Raw genomic sequence first — 17,899 nt, 5'->3', positions numbered from 1 at the left:
ATGGGGCCATGCAGGCATGGCCTGGCCTCTGCCTCCCAGACTCCACCTTGGCGGCGCACTAGCTTCACCCCTTAGCTCCAATGTTACCTTACTTCCACTTCCCTCTGTTACACTCTTATTGTACCATTATCATCCTTTAAAAAAATTCACGTTTGATGAGTGCCAGACACAGTCCTGAGCACTTTTCAAGCATTAACACTCTTTGCGACAGTCCTCCAAAGTAGGTCCTGTTAAGGTGCTTTTTACAGATGAGGAAACTGAGGCACAGCGAGGTTGGTGGCAGGGCCAGGGTCTTCACCCAGGCAGTCTGAGGCCAAAGCTCACTTCCTTAACCTCCACTTTACTCCTTCATGGCATTTATGTTAATGCGTAATAACATGGTTATTTCCTCTTTTTTTTGGCAGCTGACCAGTGCAGGGATGAGAATCCTTGACCTTGGTGTTATAACATTGCAGTCTAAGCAATCTAACACACTGAGCTAACCAGCCAGCCCTATGTGGTCATTTATTGCTCTTTGGTCCACATCTGTCTCCCGGACATGTATGTTCCATGGTCGTGAGGACCTTTTCTTCTTTGTTCAACATGTCCCCAGCACCTAGCATAGTGTATGGCTTGAATATTCATGTTACAAAAGAACAAATGAACAAACAGCCCGGCGTCACCCAAGTTCTTGACCCTCTATCTGAGAATTTTCTGCCCTGTGACCAGCTCCTTGCAGAGTTCCTGTCCCATGGGAGGCCTTGTATGTTTGTTGAGTGAATGAATGATGTGTGGAGAAGGGGGCCATCTGGTTTGCTGCTTCCACAAGGGATATTTGCACACTGAGAGTGAGGGAGCCCAAATGACACCTCTAACCTGCTTCTGGGGTGCCGGGGGCGGGGCTGGCCAGTGGCCTGACCGTTGTCCTGATCCCACAGCCCCTCTTACGTGGAGAGCGGGGTGTGGGGCCCTGGTTCTCAGGCTCCAGCCCTGATTTCCTGTACCACTGCAGCTGGGTGGGGAGGGAGCAGTGAGAAAAGAGCCTTGAATGACACCACACGGGCCATTTCCGATGGTCTCCCACGCTGGGGTCGGCCTCCACGGGCTGGGGAGGGGGCCTGGGCCAGCTCCTTGCGGCTGCTTCCCTCCCTCATTCATTCCCAAGGAGATCGTGGGAAGCCTGGAGGAAGCTGGCCATGGTTTGGGGTGAGCTATTTATGGTAACAGGGTCCTCCATCTCAGGCTCCAGGGGCCAGGGTGACTGGGAGGGAGCTGTTTGCATTTCCTCTGGCCCCCTCAGCTCCCCCCTGCCAGAACCTGGGGGGACAGAGCTGCCCGCCCTGGATACAAACTTCCCTCTCCTCTCTGGCAGTGAGCCTTCCTGCTGGCTGCCCCAGCACTAGGGAGGGCCAAGAGGGGCACTGCTCTGCCCTCTCCGGGATGTTCCCCAGAGCTTGGCCCCAGGCCCTCCCTCTGGCCCCTAGCAGTGTCAGGAGGCAGCACTAATCCTCGCAATCCCTTGATTTGCACAGCCCTTCGCGGCAGGCCCCGTACCCCCATATGTGCTCTAAGTAGGCGGAATGGGCGATGTGAGCTCCGTTCAGTCGACAAGTGAGAGAAATGAGGCTCCAAGAGGGCATGGGGTCCCCAGGGTCACACAGCTCTTGGATTTGAGGGCCAGGACCAGAGCCTGGGATGACGACCCTTGGCCGAGTGTTCTCCTCGGGGCACCTGCAGAGGCAAGAAAGTGCCACTGCTTTTAGCCCCCCAGGTGCTGTGGGGAAGGGGGCCTGGAGGTGAGCAAGGCAGGGGAAGGAGACTGAGCCCAAGCCTGGTGGCAGGTTGGCCTCTGGGTGCAGAGCAGCCCTCAGCTGGGGCAGAGGAGTGGGGTTAACCTTAAGGTATATACGCGGTCTACCTTGCCTGGGCCACCCACAGGGACTTGGGATGGGACTGACCTGCCCTCCGCCCCCCCTCTATGGGGTGCTTGGGCTGGTGGGCAGCAGAACATCCCCAGCCCAGGCCCACTCTAGGGGACCCTTAGCCTCCTGCAGAGGTCTTGGTGGCTCAGCTGTCTCTCACCTCCCACAGAGCACACAGGCCCACGAGAACAGCAGGGACAGCCGGCTGGTGTGGACCAGAACCCAGGAGCACCTCGTGTCCACCGGATTCAACCAGGTAGGAGGCTCCTCCTGGGGAGCAGGGTACAGCCAGTTGGGGATGTTCCAGCCCTTTGGGCTCCTGCCCCAAGAGGGAGGGGGTAGGCTATAGGGAGTCCAGAGTTGGCGGCCAGTTCCAGGCCTGGCCATATATGGCTTGCGGCAGGGTCTCAGAGCCCCAGGGGACCAACGGCTGCATAAAACTGGCAGATTCCATTTGCAATAGCTAAGCCTGACCCTGGGAGCTGTGGTGGCCCCACAGGGACCAGAGTCCATGGAGGGAACCGCCCCTTGTCCCTGTCACCTAAGGGTTCTTAAAGGGGCAGGACATGAAAACCCAAACTCTCCCTCTCTGGCATGACCACCCCCACCAAGCCCTGCACTGGGGCAGGTGCCCGGTGCCAGGCTGCACCCTCAGGCACTCCGTTCCCCAGGAGCCCGGGGTGGGGCTGAGGGATGGGCCTCTCTGAGCCTCTCTCTGGCCCTTCCTGCAGATGGGTGAGCGCGAAGTGAAGCTCTGGGACACCCGGCTCTTCTCCAGTGCCCTGGCCTCCCTCACCCTGGACACCTCACCCGGGTAGGAGCTGCAGCATGCCGAGGGTGCTGGGGGGCTGAGGGCGCAGATGATGTCCTGAGTCCAGGCTTGTGCAGGATGCCACCAGCCAGGGCCCTGGATCCAGCCCATCAGTAAGGTGGGCTGATCACCAAGTGTTCGTAGGTGCCTGAGCTGGGCTGCAAGGTCTCTGCAAAAGAAACCTGGCCCTGCCCTCCAGGAGCTCCCAGACTGCACCAGCATGGGCTGGTGAGGCAGCCCCCAGTGGGCAAATAAGCCCAGCTGGCTCCATCATGCCTGGCACCTGGCAGCAGAGTGAGCTTCAGGCTTCACAGCCTTGGGTCTCACTCAGGTGTGTTTTGGCATTGGGGAGAGGGCTGTGACCCGGCTGGCATGTCGTTGGGAGGTGCAGGAATGTACTTGGTATTGCTATGGATGTTTTTGTGGGGCTAAGGACCCAAGGAGGCCTGAGGCTATGACAGGAAGGTGGTTGCAGGGTAGACATGGACTGATGTCGGGATAGACTAGCAGGGCTGGAGATTCACGTGGCAGGTGGAAGTGGCCTTGGACTCCACTGAGGTTTATGAGGCCTCCTCAGCACCAGCCACATGCTGCCCTGGTCCGTGTTGGGATCTGTCCCCAAGTGGGGCTGGTGCCTGGGCAGCCTGGGGAGGTCCAAGTGCACCACAGCCTTCCATCCTTGCCCCCTGGAAGTATGTGGAGAAGGGTTTGTGGCAGTACCCATCAGGGTCCCTGGCCAGGCCAGGCCAGCTCTGTGCAGAGACTGTCTTGGTCCACTCTTGCTTGGGAGCCAGACACCAGGAGGCCCACACCAAGCACTTAGGAGTGACTGGCCCATCAGTCCACATGACCAACCATATTACAACTAAGGAAACCAAGGCTTGGGAAGGTTCAGAGACTTGGACAGGCAGGGATATGGGGGGGTGGGAGGCAGGGACTTGGTCCCTGTTTTGAAGCCTCAGCCTGTCTCAGCTATGATTCATGGAGGGGCTTGCCGGGACTTTCTCAGGCAGGGGGACCTGGAAAGTTAGAGCCAGGAAAGGCCCTGGTCCTTGACTAGCTCCTCCAGCCCCTCCTTTCTTCCATTTCACAACTGAGGTAACTGAGTCACAGAGGGGCAGTGACCTATCCAAGCTCCAGGAGCAGCAAGGGCAGTGTGTCGGGGTGAGGAAGGCTTCTGGGTCTTCTGAGATCCTCCAGAAGAGCCCCCACCCAAGTACCAGTAAGAGCAGCTGCCAGGGGGTTCCCCCCAAAGAGGGTAATGGTGAGGGTGACTCTCCCTCCCATGCTCTCACACTCAGGGAGAGGCTGGGAAGCTGGCAAGCCTCATTTCACTGATGGGGAAGGCAGGACTGAGCCGGATCCAGTGCCTGCCTTAAAACCACAGTGGGCGAGAGGCTGAGCCAGAGTTGTTCTCAGCTCCTGCCCGCTCCCGACCCTGGGGATTCAGAGCAGAGTCAGCAGGACCTGTCCCTGCCCTGGAGGAGTCAGAGTGCCCAGGTCTTCCTTTGGGCTCCCCACGGCCCCCACCCCCAGCCCGGATGCTGCCCTGACATCTTGGCCCCCAGGCCTTCCTGGGTGTACAGCCCTGCCCCACAGGGCCCCCAGCAGAGGCGTTGTTGGCGTGAAGGGACCAGGCACCAGCAATCAAGTGCTCTTCCGCCCACCACTTCCTGCCTTCCAGGCTCCGCCTACCATAACAGCCCCTGCCCCCAGCATCCTCTGCCCAGCCCCGGCATGGCCCCTGAAGGAGTTCATGATGCCCAGACCCCATGGTGCCACCAGCCAAGGCTGACCCTGTAATTACAGCAGTTAAGAATAGCCTCGCAGGACCAGCAAGGACTGGAATTTCTCAAATCACTCCCAGATGGGCGGCCAGGCCAGTGTCCCGCACTCCCCGTCCCCCAGTTCTAGCCCCTGCCCCACCAGGCCAGCACCCTTGGCAAAGCAGCCAGGACTCTCCAGCCTCCATGAAGCTGGTGGACGCCAGGGATGAATGCCAGCCTCCAGGCTGTTCTGAGAGGTGGCAGTCCCCTGTCCCCCCAGGCACCCTGGAAGCCAAAGTCCCTCCATGGGTTCCCTAGGGCATTGGGGTTGCTGAGCAAATCTGGACTGAAGTTGGAAAGTGTGCAAGTGTCAACTATGGGCACGGCCATGGGGGAGGTTGGCAGTCGTGTCCACTCCACCACGCTCGATTTCTTCTCTGTTTTACAGATTTTTCGTCTTGGTTTGGGCAGAACAGTGTGTGCTCTTATGTGAGCTACAGGGGGCCAGGGGTCAAGCAGGCCCCTCCTCATCCTCTCCCAGGGCCTCTGTCGTGGTTCCCACCCACGTCCCTGTGATTTATGGAGTGTCTAGAAGATGCGCACCACAGCGGGAGGAGTGGGGGATTGGGAGCCAGGTCCTGTCCACACAGGGCTGCTGGTACTGTCTGTGTGCCAGGCCCCATGCTCAGTGAAGGGTGGAGGTGGGGGGGATAATGAGAGGGACCGGCAGAACCTGGCGCTGCAGGAACAGCTCATGCTCTGTCCGGGAGACCAGAGACACATCTGTCTCGGGTGCTGTGATCTGGTCACTTATGGAGAAGGAGCATGAGTGTGTCAATGCGTGTGAGGGCGCTGGGTAACTGTATCGCCCGCCCACCCAGGTGGCAGCAGGGTCTGCTCGTTCTGTGGCTGGCAGTGGCCCAAGCTGACCCCCAGGGCTGGCAGCCCCTTCCTGGGCCAGCGCAGGTTACTGGGATCCCAGGAGCAACCTGTTGGTTCAGCTCTCTGAGCCGCCCTTCCTCTTCTGCAAAGGGGGTCACGGGGCATGAAATGAGAGCATGTGTAGGCCACTTGTCCTCGGTGGGGGCTGCATCTTGGCTTGGCCTCTGCTGGCCCTGGCTCTCCCTTCATCCCTCAGCCTCCGATCTGCTGGTACACTCTGAAGACCTTTCCTGGGAGGGCCCGTTTCCTTGTGTCCCGCCACCCCACCCTCTGCCACCCCACCAGGCCAGGTTTGCTTTGCAGCAAAAACATTTATTCAGCGGCCTCGGCAGCAGCCCCAGCAGTGGCCCACAGGCCCACAAAGGCCCCTTTGACAGGGCTGCCAAGGGGGAGGGCAGGCCTGGCCGTAGCCGCTCCCCTAATAGGACCCAGGCCTACAGGAAATCCACCTGGGCTGCCACTGCCACCACCGCCACCTCAGGAGGAAGGGGCCCGCCCAAGCCCCCTGCTACCACCCACTGCCTGCCATGACCCACCGCCTGCCTCCTCCCTCCTCGTACCAGAGCCCTGAGCAGCCGCTAATTGAATCCAGAGCCTCGCGTGGCCAGGCCTGACTTGGCGCTGACATCCACACCCTGAGCCGCAGGCCTGCCCCCTAGGCCTGGCCAGGCTGCCTCCTTCCCGCCAGGGGTGAGGTGGGGGCCAGGGCCTCTGGGAGGCTGGCTCCAGCATTTGCTGGGCCTCTCCCCTCCCATCCCCTGAGGGTAATAGGAAAAGGTCTGTGTACCTGTCACTGTTCCCAAGCGCCCAGTACCCCAGTCCAGGCCACAGCTGCACTCAGCATCCCTGGCCCTGCCCCCACCACAGCCTATGGCCTGCCTGGAAAATACTCCCACTTCCGGGGTTTTTGGAAAGCCTGGGCACATCCCTAGAGCATGGGATAAAGGGGCATCCTAAGGCCACCAAGCCTGGCACCATCGACCAAGTCGGACATGGCCCTTTGGTCCAGTCCCTGAGCCTGCTCCTGGCAGCTCTGGCTCGGGGCTCCCCCCATTCCCCACCCAGTAGGGGTTCTCGCTGTTGGTGACCCATGCTTCCCTTGCCCCCCAGGCCCTTCTTTACAACTGGGGGCAGAAGGCAGGGAGGGGGATTTCCCAGTGCAGGGACAGCAGGGAGGGGCTGGGGCCACACATACCACCTGGCCAGCCTAGGACCCTGCAGGAAGGTTCTGGAGGCCGCCCAGCCGCAGGACCGTTCATGAGGACACAGAATGAGACAGCTCAAGGCACCCCCTCCCTAGAGGAAGGCAGGCGGGGAACCACCTGTCAGACCCGCCCCCGAGGAGTGTGTGACCTCCTTGAGGACCCTCCCAGCCTCACTTATAGGCATTGCAGCTCCTGCTGGCAGAAACGTGGGGCTGCCCTGACCGGTCCTCTTCCCCAGATTGGATACAGCCCTCCTGCCTGGGCTGCAGCCTCACCTCCTGTCAAGGCTGGGGTAGAAACCATCCAGCTCAGGACACCTGGGAGTACTGCCCTCTGGGGTGTGGCCCTCAGCAGCAGCCTGCCTCACCTAGGGGGTGCTGACCAGGGCCTGATGCCTGTTTGGGAGAGAGGTCCTGCCTGGCTTCCCTACAGAGAGGGCTGTACCTGTACAACCTCCACCTGACCCCCCACCCCAGCCCATGTACCCTGGGGCTGAGCCTGGGAAACATTTCATTTTATCTTTTATTTTTCTTACAAAAGGCCTTCATATCATTTTCTCTTACAAAAACCAAAGTCCTTGTCTCTGAGTTTGAAAAACATTTTCCCAGAATAAATGGGAAAGGATCTTTTATAAATATCTTTAAAAAACAAAACAATGGAAGCAAAACATGTTCCTATAGCATCTTCCTTTTCAGTTTCTTTTGTTCCTTCATTTTCTGGGGCTGAGACTGGGGCCACATGGTCTGTGCCCCACCCCACTCTCTCTCTGCTCTCTTCCTGGGCGCTTCCTTTTCTGGCCCCCAAGTCTCCTTGGGGTGGGGGAGCCCAGCAGGGCCCCGGCCTGTGTTACCAGCACAGCAGGACCCGCCACGCCCCACCCCAGGGATTGCATATTGCAGAGGATGGGGTAGATGCCATCCTCAGAGGCTTGGGAGATGTTAGAGCTCCTCACCTGGGTCGTAGAATCTCGCAGATGCAACTGACATTCAGGGAGGGCCAGGGACTGGCTTCGGTCACACAGCCCCGCTGTGCACATGTCCCCGTGGTGCAGACTGAGAACTTCCTTGGTGTTGGCAGCAGGGGGCGCTGGCTGCCCCATCACTAGCAGGCTTAGATGTAAGGCTTGGCGGGGAGGGGCCCCTGGAGGCTGGGCCCTGGGTAGCCCATGAGTGGCACCTCACATTCAGGCCCACTGAGTGGGGCCTCCCGGCTGCCCTCAGTTGCCTTGGGGCCTATCTCCAAGGGGGCCTTCACCCCCTCCAGCTCCAGGGGCCCAGCCCCTGGCCCCACCTGCCCTTTGCCCTGAGCGGCTGCTGCTGCAGCCCGGCCCCGCCGCACACACTTCAATGATTCTTACTCACATTGATGCTGCAATTGTTTCTTTTACTGTCTGCTCCTCCACAGTCTGTACGTAAGTGCAGTTTTGACCAAAACAACAAAACAAAAAAACAAATATTGAGGAGTGGCAGGTTGCCCTCGCGGGCCTGGGTGACTGGGGAGTGGTTGGAGTGGGCAGCTGGGGGTGTGCGGGCCTCCCCACAGGCCTCCTCGCCCTCAGGCACCCTCCCAGCCCCCAAGGGCATGACGCAGATGGAATAGGTGGCGTTGGGCCGCAGCTGGGTGACCGTGTACTCAGCAAGTGAGGCAGGCAGCCTCAGTGTCACCAGCCGCTTGTCAGGGCCCGACAGGTTGCGGTAGGTGAGGCGGAGGCTCCTGAGCTGCACGGTGCTGCCCTTCAGGTAGCGCTGCAGCCCCACGCGCAGGGAGGTGGAGCTCACCGGCTCAATGCTGAGGGGCAGGGGCCCTGGGGGCCTCAGTGTGGCCGGTGTGGGGCTGGGCCGTGTCCCCTGCCCCACCCGGCTTTCACAGTATAGGCCTGTGAAGCCCTCAGGACACAGGCACTCTAGGTGGTGCCCTGCCCCCAGGTGGCATGTGCCCCCATTGAGGCAGGTGGACGCTGGGCAGTCCTTGGGTGGGGGGGCAGGCCCCAGAGTCAGGGGGGCAGTGGATGGTGGGCTGGGGGCCTGGGTGGCCACCTCTGTGGGACTCAACCAGGTGGAAGCTAAGCTGGATGGTGGAAGGGTGGGTTCCCATGCCGCGAACCTCGTGGTGGGCACCGTGGCTGTAGTGGTGGTAGCTGGGCAGCCGAAGTCAGCATAATCAAGCTCCAGGAGCAGCCGGCCAGCGTTCTTTGGCGGGAAGTGGCAGCGTGTCTCCTCGGGGCTGGCCAGCATGACACGGCTCTCACGCACCCAGGGGCCAAACCAGCTCAAGGGACACACACAGTTGAAGGGGTTGCGGGCAGCTGCCAGGAACCGCAGGCGGGGGAAGAGGCCCACAAGGTCGCTCGGCAGGGCCTGCAGGCTCAGGTTGCTCAGGTCCAGATGCTGCAAGGCGACCAGGCCAGCCAGGTCCTCGGGCCGCAGCTGGGCAATGCGGGTATTGCCAGCCAGCTGCAGGCGCGTCAGGCCCCGCAGGCCACGGATCACAGGCGGCACCCGCTCCAGCTGGTTGTCGGACACATCCAGGTTGTGGAGGTTGCGCAGGCGGCCGAAGAGTCCCTCATCCAGCTGCCGCAGCCCCAGGCCAGCAAGCCGCAGCACCTCCACGTTGGCGGTGTCCAGGACGCTGGGCTCCAGGGCCGGGAGGCTGTTGTGGCTGAGGTCAAGCAGCAGCAGGCGGGGCAGGCGCAGCGGGGGCAGCACCTGCAGCTCATTGTCCTGCAGCTTGAGCTCCAGGAGGTGATCGAGCGTGTCAAAGGCGCCGGGCTGGATGTGGCGGATGCGGTTCTTGCCCAGGTAGAGGCGCTCAAGGCGCCGCAGGCCACGGAAGGTCTCGTTGGTGATCTCGCGCAGCCTGTTGGCGGTCAGGACGAGGTTGCTGAGGTTGGCAATGGGCTGGAATACCCCGCTGGGCAGGCTGTCGATCTGGTTCTGTGATAGGTCCAGGAGCTGCAGGCCCTGCAGGCCAGCAAAGCTGCCCACGTCGAGAGTGGTGATGCCGTTTCCAAAGACATACAGATCCACCGTGTCGGGCGGCACATCTTGGGGCACTGTGGTCCCCTGGCGGGCAGTGCAGAAAACCATCTGTGGCTGGCTGCACTGGCAGCCGGACGGGCAGCCCTGTACCCTGGGCCCCAAGGCCAATAGCAGGAGCAGCAGCAACAGAGGGATCCTGGAGCACATCTTCTGTCCCTGAAGCAGGAGGAGGCACAGAAGAGATGGGGGTCAAGGGCCCAGACAGCAGCCACACCAGGAAGGGCCAGAGGGAATTCATTAGTCCCCGCCCCCAGATGCAACACAGCCCAATGGATATGAATCAGGTCCCCAGCGTCCTGGCCTATTCCTCTCCCAGCCCCGTCACTCCCTTACTATGCACCTGTATCATTGCAATACTGGCTGTCGCGAGCATTCAGCACAGGGCTCAGTACCCACTGGTCACTCAGCAACCATGCATGGCTTCCTCTCCTGAGCTCTAGGCCCTTCTGACTCTGCTTAGGCGTCCCCCTCCCTGTAGCGTCTGGGAGAGATGGGGTGGGCAGGCAGCCTGGGCGCGTAAGTAGAGAAGCTGGCTGCCCCAGGCCCTGGCCCCGGCCGCCACGCTCTACATCCCTCCCTCCTCCAAGTGGGGAGAGACCGCAGCAGGAAGACTTCACATGGAAACTATGGGGTCTGTGTTTTTCCACTTGTGAAGTCAGACCTGCCCAGGACGGGGGCTGTGGGCCCGCCAGCACGTGGCCGGCAGGAAGGTCCCTGGAGGAGGGGCAGAGGCCCACTGAGCTGTTGGCAGGTGTCCCCTTGTTTCAGGGACAGAACTAGCAAGGAGGGGTCCCCAGGGCTCAGGTGGGGGGACATTAGCCACGTGGTGGCCCCAGAGACAGTGCCAGGCATGCAGAAGCTCCTTAGATTTATTCATCCGCACTTCCTGGGGTCTGCTCTGGGCTGTAAGCAGCCGTCCCCTCAGCAGAGATGATGATGAATCCTCTCCATGTGCCAGCACCCACTAGGACATATATAGTTACCTCAGTGAGTCCCCCAGCAGCTATCTCAGGGGGAAACTATTCTTTTCCTTTTTTTTTTTTTTTTTTTTTAAAGATGACCAGTAAGGGGTTCTTAACCTTTGACTTGGTGTTGTCAGCACCACGCTCTCCGAAGTGAGCTAACCAGCCATCCCTATATAGGGATCCAAATCCATGGCCTTGGTGTTATCAGCACCACAGTCTCCCAAGTGACCATGGGCCGGCCCCTGGGGGAAACTATTCTTATCACTCCCAGGTGACAGGAGAAAGTGCAGCTCTTAGGGGTGTGGTGACTTGCTGCTGTTGCGGTGCCAGCAAACCTGAGCCAGAGCCCACATCCTTGCCACGGCCAGCACAGTGGGGCCTGCACCAGTGGTGGAGTCCACACCTTCCAGATGAGGAGTCCACACCTTCCAGATGCAGAGTCCTGCTGGGGATGGGGGCTCCCACCCCACTCCAGGCCCCAGCTCTTAGTGGAACTGCCTGAGACAGGGTGGGTCCATAGCTCATCCCTATCACTTAGGCTCCTGGGGGGAACCTGGGGGCCACACCCAGGAGCAGCCCTCAAATTTGGTGCCTTCAGAAGTCCTTGAGCCTTGTATGGGGTGCCAGCCTGTCCCCAGAATTGGTCCTGGCCAGTGGCCAGTACCCCCCACCCCCAGGCGCTTGCTACTCACACAACGGCCTTTTGTGCTAGAGCTATGGCCTTCCTCTCCCTCACGCTGCCATCTGGGCACAGCAGGTAACAACCCCCCACCTAGCCTGTGTTCTGCCCCACTGCCCCAGGCTGGGGGGAGAGGCCCATCCATGGAGCGCCCCCTCCCCCAGGTATGTGGGCTTCTGAAACATGAGGAGGAGGAGCCGGTGGTCCCAGGACAGGACAGACAAGTCACTGGCGAGGTGGCCACTGGGATCTGGGGCCAGCTGTAGGTAAAGGGAGGAGGTCTCATCACCCATGTTGGGCCCCTGGGCCCTGCCCACCTGCAATGTCCCTCTGCCAGGGAAGCGTCTCTCCCATGAGCCTCTGACTAGTTAACTAGTAAGCCCCTCACTAGTTAACAGCAATGCACACCCTTCAGAGGCCAGCTAACCCTGACACTGAAGGCCTCCCTGACCCCCAGCAGGTGCCCCCCTCCCTGTAGTGGGCTCTCTAAGATCCTGACTGTACTGACACCCCCCCAGGTGGAGACCTTTGCTCCAGGTGTCTCTGGGCCCACTCAGCTCATCTTTGCTGAGCAAACAGCCTGGGCAGGGCCTTGCTGGTCCGCACGCAGGAGGCCTCGTGCATCCCTGGCCCTGCTGGTGCCCATCCCGTGGGGGTTCTGCGCCTGGTGACCTAAGGCCCTGCGTGCCTCACCCCCAGCCTTGTCCTCCCCTAGGGGACCCGCTCCACCCTCGCTGACTCAGAGGATAGTGGGTGCGGCCTGGCCTCCAGATGTGGGCTGTGAGTGATCCCCGCCCACCCCACATCCACGTGGGGGGTGAGGCCGCCTCCCCTGAATCAGCCCTCCCAGTGGGGCCAGGCCAGGGTCAGGAAAGGAGCAGCCAGGCTCCAGGGCAGGAGGGGAGGCTACATACGGCCAGCCTGGCCACCGCTGTAGCTTCAGCTCCTCTTGGGCTTCGTATAAGGTCACGGTTAAGAGCTCTCACTCCAGGCAGGCAGCCCTGGGCGCAGAGGTGTCCAAGCGCGGGCTGCAGACAGCACCTTTACTCTCAGCACTGTCTCAGTTTGTCTGTACATGGGGACGTTTCAGGGCTGGAGGGGAGGCTGCAGGTGGAGCATTGAGCGCCATCCTCCAGATTGGTGTACCTGCTGGGGAGCTGTTTCCTACTCTGCACTGAGGGAGGAGCAAGCCATAGACTCTTGGCTTCATAACCTGTCGGGCCTTTCATCAGTAAAGTCATTAAAGAGGGAGGGACGCTGTGGGTCTGTCGCCACAGGATGGCAATCCGGCTGACAGGTAATAAACTATGGAATGTGAATCTTATTCGGTGGGGAGAGGGGGCTGGGTAAGAATAGGAGAGACCCCTGCAAGCAGCAGCTAACCTTCCCAGCCCTGCAAGATGCAGGGATGAGCTCAGCTCCACCCCACCCAGCAACGGGAAACTGAGGCAGGAGTTGGCACTGGGGCTTTGGAAAACTCCCAAGCTTGTAAGCCACAGGCTGGCAGTTCCAGGCACCCAGAACCAATCAGATAGCCCTGGGATGGGACTGAAGAGGAGAAGGCTGACCACGAAAGGAATGGCAGCGGGGTGGCAGGAGACAAGAGACCTGAGTTCAGGCCCAAGTTCTGCCCCTAAATAAGATTCCCGAGTCCTTTCCCAACTGTGGGCCTCAGTTTCTCCCCTACTGAGTTGGCATAAGCAGTCCCGTCCTCATAACTCTCTGGAATTGTAGTTTTTTGTTATTCTGTTTATTTTTAATTGGGAAGCACTTTTCACAAGTTCTGGGAGACATTCTTCCCGTCTGGGGTGTGTGCACAATGGGGTGGGGTGTCTTGTTGGGGGTCGCTGCTGCCCTGCACCCTCTGGTGATCACAGGGGCTCTGACAGGACCAGGGGCCTGGGCTTTGATATCTGATCAGCAGTACCGAGGTAGGGAGGTGAGACCTTTGCCTCTGCAAAGGGTGTGGGAAGAGTTCTGGAGGCAGCCCTGGGATTTGGGGGGTGGTGGGGGTGGGAGGGCAACAGTGATGAGAGTCCAGGGCCTCCTCCTCTGCCTGGACTCCTCAACCCCACCTTGGCTTGGCCCCTCCATGGTGTGGCAGAAGAGGCAGGTCTCAGAGGCCTGGGCCCTGCTGGCCTTGCTGCCTCCAAGGCACAGTGGCTGGGGTGGGACATTGGGGTCCAACTGCCAAGGGCCACAGTGCCCCACTGCAGCTCCCATCTGTGAAGTGGGGGCTGACCATAACACCTGTTGCTCTGGGGGGCTTAGTTTATGTGGGGAGTACATGCTAAGTGGTCAGTAAGCATTAGCTACTGAGTGTGTCGCCCATAAAACTGGAGCCCTGCCTTCCTCCCGGGGAGGGTGCCACCGGGAGAGGGGCTCTGCACTAGCCTTGTACAGACAGGAGGCGCTTGGGCCCAGGGTCCAGGTCTGCACACCCAGGCAGCCCTCCGGCCTTGGGGTGGTGGGGAAGGAGGTGTGTGGGGGGATCCTCTGGCCAGCCCCCTTTAGCATATGATCTCAGGGAGGGGTGCTGTCGATGAGGAAGACCAGGCATTAGTCACCTCGGCTCTCAGGGGGACCCAGGCTGCCCCCTCCCTGTGTGAGTGACACACAGCAGGCACCCACTCTCATGCATGCCCGGGGTCAAGCAGGGATGGGCGAGTGGGGGGCGTGGCTGGGGTGGAACCTGGCGTTTGAGCGACCATGGCAGCCTTCAGGCTGGCACATCCCACTGCTCCCAGGGAAGGCCATGTGCCTGGCTGGGTGGGGGATAGGCTTAGACAGACAGACAGACAGACAGACAGACAGACAGACAAGGGCCTACACACCCCTCCCATGCCAGATGCTGCAGGTCCTACCCTGTGGCTCTGGACCTCTGGCTCCCAGCCCAGCTTCAGGAGTCTGCCAACCCCCCTGGGCAGGCGGGACTGTGCCGGCGGCCAGGATGGCTGGCTCTGGTTTCGCTGACGTGTCCGAGGAAGCTCAGGGCCCGGGCCAGTCCACCCTATCTCCTCTTCCTTGAGACACAGCAGCTCCTGGCCCAGCAGGGCAGAAAGGTCAGGGGTCTCTGTCCTGGGCCCTCACAGAAGTGGCAGAGGCTGCTCCAGGTGGGCACTCTCCAGGCGGGGGGGGCTAAAGCCCTGGCTGGTGGTTATGCTAGGGGGTCCCCACTGGTTTCAGCCTTCTGGTGTTACTCCATCCACTACCCAAGGCCAGCTCTGTTCATTCTGCAGATGATGCCGTGGCCAGCAGTACAGTGATACACTCACTTGCCTTGTGACTTCACAACCCCAGATGCAGAGCAGAATCACCAGGGAAGCTTTTTAAAAATCCTGATGCCCTGGGCCCCACCCCTGGACTAATTAAATAAAAATTTCTGGGGGTGAGGCCGAGGCCAAGTTGTATTTTGGAAGAGCTCCTTGGGTGGGTCCTCTGCATAGCCAGGGTTGAGGTTGCAAAGGGGACAGTCAGGAGGTCACTCAGTTCCCTGTCCCTGGAGAGGGTTCTGGTCCCCACATGGACCACTGGCAGTACTAGGAGCAAAGCAGGAGCTGAACACTCCTCCTCCACCCAGGAGTCTGGCCTGGCCCCAGGTGGGTGCCTTCAGTGGCACCGTGGGTGACCTGGCAGCCGCCAGACCTGTCAGCCCAGGGCAGGGAAACCAGTGACTAAGACCAGTCCCCCGCTCAAGTGAGCCCTCAGGGCAGCAGGATGTGCCATCTCAGTAAGGAGAGGTGCCACCTGTCGGAGAAAGACACCTGTGGCCCTGGGAGTTATGTGGTGGCTGCTGCCCAACTAGAAATGGGCCAATCCAGTGCCACTGTTGGCGCGCGGCAGGCGTGATGCCACTGGGGCTAGGCCCAGACACCAGGCCTCCTCACCGCCCTGTCCCCACCCAGGGCCAAGCACTCATCTAGTAAGGCTCTAACCCTGCAATTAACCCAGAACTTGCCAGAAGAACACCTTAGTCACCGCAGGAGGCTGCCAGCCCCAAGCTGCCAGGGCCCAGGGGTCTGAGAAGGAAGTGGCCCCAGAAGGAGTCTTGTCCTATCACTTTCACCATTCCCAGAGTCACTCAGCATTCTTGGCCACCCAGTGGCAGCAGTGGCCCTTCCTGGGGTCCAGGATCTGGTAGGTGGGCAGGTGGGATTGACTTGGGGAGGCAGAGCAGGGCCCTGGTCACTGCCCCCACAGCGCTCACTGCTGCCCAGCCCGGCCCAGGGCCAGTAGGGGCCCAGCGGCTACTGCAGCCCCTTCTCAGTGCAAGCCAGCTCCCTCCTCCCTCCTTAATTAAATCTCTCAGGCAGCCTCTGAGGAATGTCAGCGCCTTATTGCATTTCCCAGGAGGAGTCGGGGGTGGGGGTGCATCCCCAGCCTTGGAGGAGCATTGGCCCCGGCCCGCTCACCCCCCAAAACCGAGGTGGACTGAGGGAGCCTCCTCCAGCCTCCTCACACTTAGGGAGGCTGGAATGAGGAAAAGCGGGGGAGGCCTGTAGGCCTGGACGCTCAGCAGCCCAGCCGGCAGAGGGAAAGAGGGAAAGCAATCCGGCTGCCTCTGGAATGTGGAAACCGATAAAAGGAAGGGGCTGAGCCCCCGCCCTCCCTGTGCACACGGACTCCCCAGAGGGAGCACCCGCCTGCCCCCAAACAGCCCAGCTCCAGTCACGCGCACGCAGACACACGCCCACGCCAGACACACGCCCACTGGGCCGCTCCTGCCAGTGCACACACACACACTCACACACTCACGCCCTCCCCCTTCTCCAGGAACTCACGCAAATTCCATAGCAGTGAGGGGAGCTGGTTTTCTTGGCAGCACAGAGCCTTGGGCTCCCCAGCCCAGGGAGGGAACGCCAAGGAGAGCTGAGGGGGGCTTCAGGAGAGGTCACTAACCCGGTTAGGAGGCCTTGCTGCCCATCCCAGGAGCTCAGTGCCTGCCAGTACTCAGGGATGTGTCTGTGGGCAGCATTCTCTGCCACTGAGGGGACCTGCTGGCTGGCCAGTCCAGATGAGAGAGCCTCCTGGGCCCAGCTGGGTCCCCTTCCCTGTTCCCAGGGGCTGCCCAGCCCAGGGGTGGGGTACCCTTGAAAGCCCCCACAAGGACTTAACTCTACCTGGGACTTGTCCAAGCTCCCCCATAGGTGGAAGTGTCGGTAATGGGATCCAGGAGCTGTGGACCCATTTTCTGCCTGGGGCATGTCCCTGGCCCTGTGGCCGCCTGCCAGAGGGGCCTTCCTGGGAAGGGCACAGGTCTGGGCAGTGTCTGAGGGGCCCCCTTCCTCATTTCCAGTCTGGAGAAAGCGATGCCATCCAGATAGCTGCCCTGGGATATCAGCCCCCATCTGACTCTGGGGACCCACAGGTCTCAGGGTGGCTGTTCCAGTCTTGCAATGGCAAGAAGCTGGGAAGGTGGGGACAGGCAGTGCCCAGGCCCCTAGGCTGGCACGTGTGTGCTCATCCTCCCTGGGCCCGGGGGAGGCTAGATAATGGTCTGGAGGGAATCCAGCTGGGCTGCTCATTACCAGAGCCCTCTTCCTGCCTCTGACACTCTGTTTACAGAAGCTCCCTGGGCTGATTCCCCTGGGAGAAGACAGTCAGCTCAGGGGACTGCTCTCCCATCCCCCACCCGCCCCAGCTCTGTTGGGCTTTGCCAATATCTGAACCAATGCTGGACTCCACTGCCCCCTGAACTGGCTCTAATGGACCCTGCTCAGAGAGCACCAGCCCAGCTGTCCCTCTGTGCCCCCAAAGTCCAGCCTAATGGGAAGGAACCTTTCACATTTAGTCCAGTCCCTGGCCCCAGAGGCTCTTGGCCAGGAGAGGGGGGTCTCTAGATCTTCGTATCTGTCTCCAGAGCCTCACCTGCCCTTTGTTCCAAAGGCAAGCAGGGGGACACCTAGGCCCTCAGGACCTCTTCTTCCCCCTGCAGACTCCACCCCTGGGCCCCAGTATGAGAGGCGGTCAGCGACCCTGTTGTGGTAATCGTTAACAAACGGGTGAGACTGAATGGTTGGCACCAATCAGCTGCCTGCCAATGACCACAGGGGACCTCTGCAGTCCTCAGGCCCCAGCACTGCCAGCCCCGGGACACAAAGGACTAGGCTGGTTCCAGGCCATTGGGTTTGCAGCCTGAGCAAATCCTCTTCCCTGGCAGAGGCAGAGATGGGCACCCTGAGACCTGCAGCACTAAGGGTCTTGACCAGCCAAGGTCTGTCCCCGACCTGGGGAGGTGGGCATCAGATACCTACCAGCTATCCCCACCCCTCCCTAGGCTGCATATCTGTGGCCCCCTGATCTGCCCTGGGTGACGAAGGTCCAGAGGACCCTAGGCAGCTGTCCTGCACGGGGGCACAGGACTGTCCGACACCAGGAGCGAGAAGTAACTCAAGACTACGCTTGGCCATCCCCTCAAAAGGGTTTGATTCATAAAACTGGTCATGCCGGAGGGCCCAGCCGTGGGAGGAGGAAGCGAGGAAGGGGGTGTTTATTTTGTCTGCCTGCAGCCTTGCCGGCCGGTGAGCTGGACACGCGCGAGCGCCCTGGCCGGCTGCGGGGCTGTCGGCGTCCCGGGACCAGCGGAGGAGGG

General features: G+C 60.7%; 2 protein-coding genes across 2 annotated transcripts in view; one reads left to right on the top strand and one right to left on the bottom strand.

Moving 5' to 3' along the window:
- Window positions 1-17,899, top strand: part of LOC103591390 (mitochondrial import inner membrane translocase subunit TIM16) — a 59,729-nt gene that overhangs the window by 19,669 nt on the left and 22,161 nt on the right. Inside the window, exons 6-7 of the mRNA XM_008573828.1 lie at window positions 2,071-2,157; window positions 2,633-2,715. Coding sequence (XP_008572050.1) covers window positions 2,071-2,157; window positions 2,633-2,715 — 170 coding nt within the window. The remainder of the gene's footprint in view (window positions 1-2,070; window positions 2,158-2,632; window positions 2,716-17,899) is intronic.
- VASN (vasorin) lies at window positions 7,130-9,867 on the bottom strand. Its single transcript, XM_008573827.1, has 2 exons — window positions 8,037-9,867; window positions 7,130-7,977 (listed from the first exon to the last, which is right to left on the bottom strand). The coding sequence occupies exons 1-2, from the start codon at window positions 9,808-9,810 to the stop codon at window positions 7,736-7,738; spliced, it is 2,016 nt and encodes a 671-aa protein (XP_008572049.1). The 5' UTR covers window positions 9,811-9,867; the 3' UTR covers window positions 7,130-7,735.

This window comes from Galeopterus variegatus, unplaced genomic scaffold, assembly GCF_000696425.1.
Source record: "Galeopterus variegatus unplaced genomic scaffold, G_variegatus-3.0.2 Scaffold968, whole genome shotgun sequence".
Classification (NCBI taxonomy): domain Eukaryota; kingdom Metazoa; phylum Chordata; class Mammalia; order Dermoptera; family Cynocephalidae; genus Galeopterus; species Galeopterus variegatus.
The sequence above is the reverse complement of the archived record's forward strand: the minus strand, read 5'-3'. Positions and strand labels throughout refer to the sequence as shown.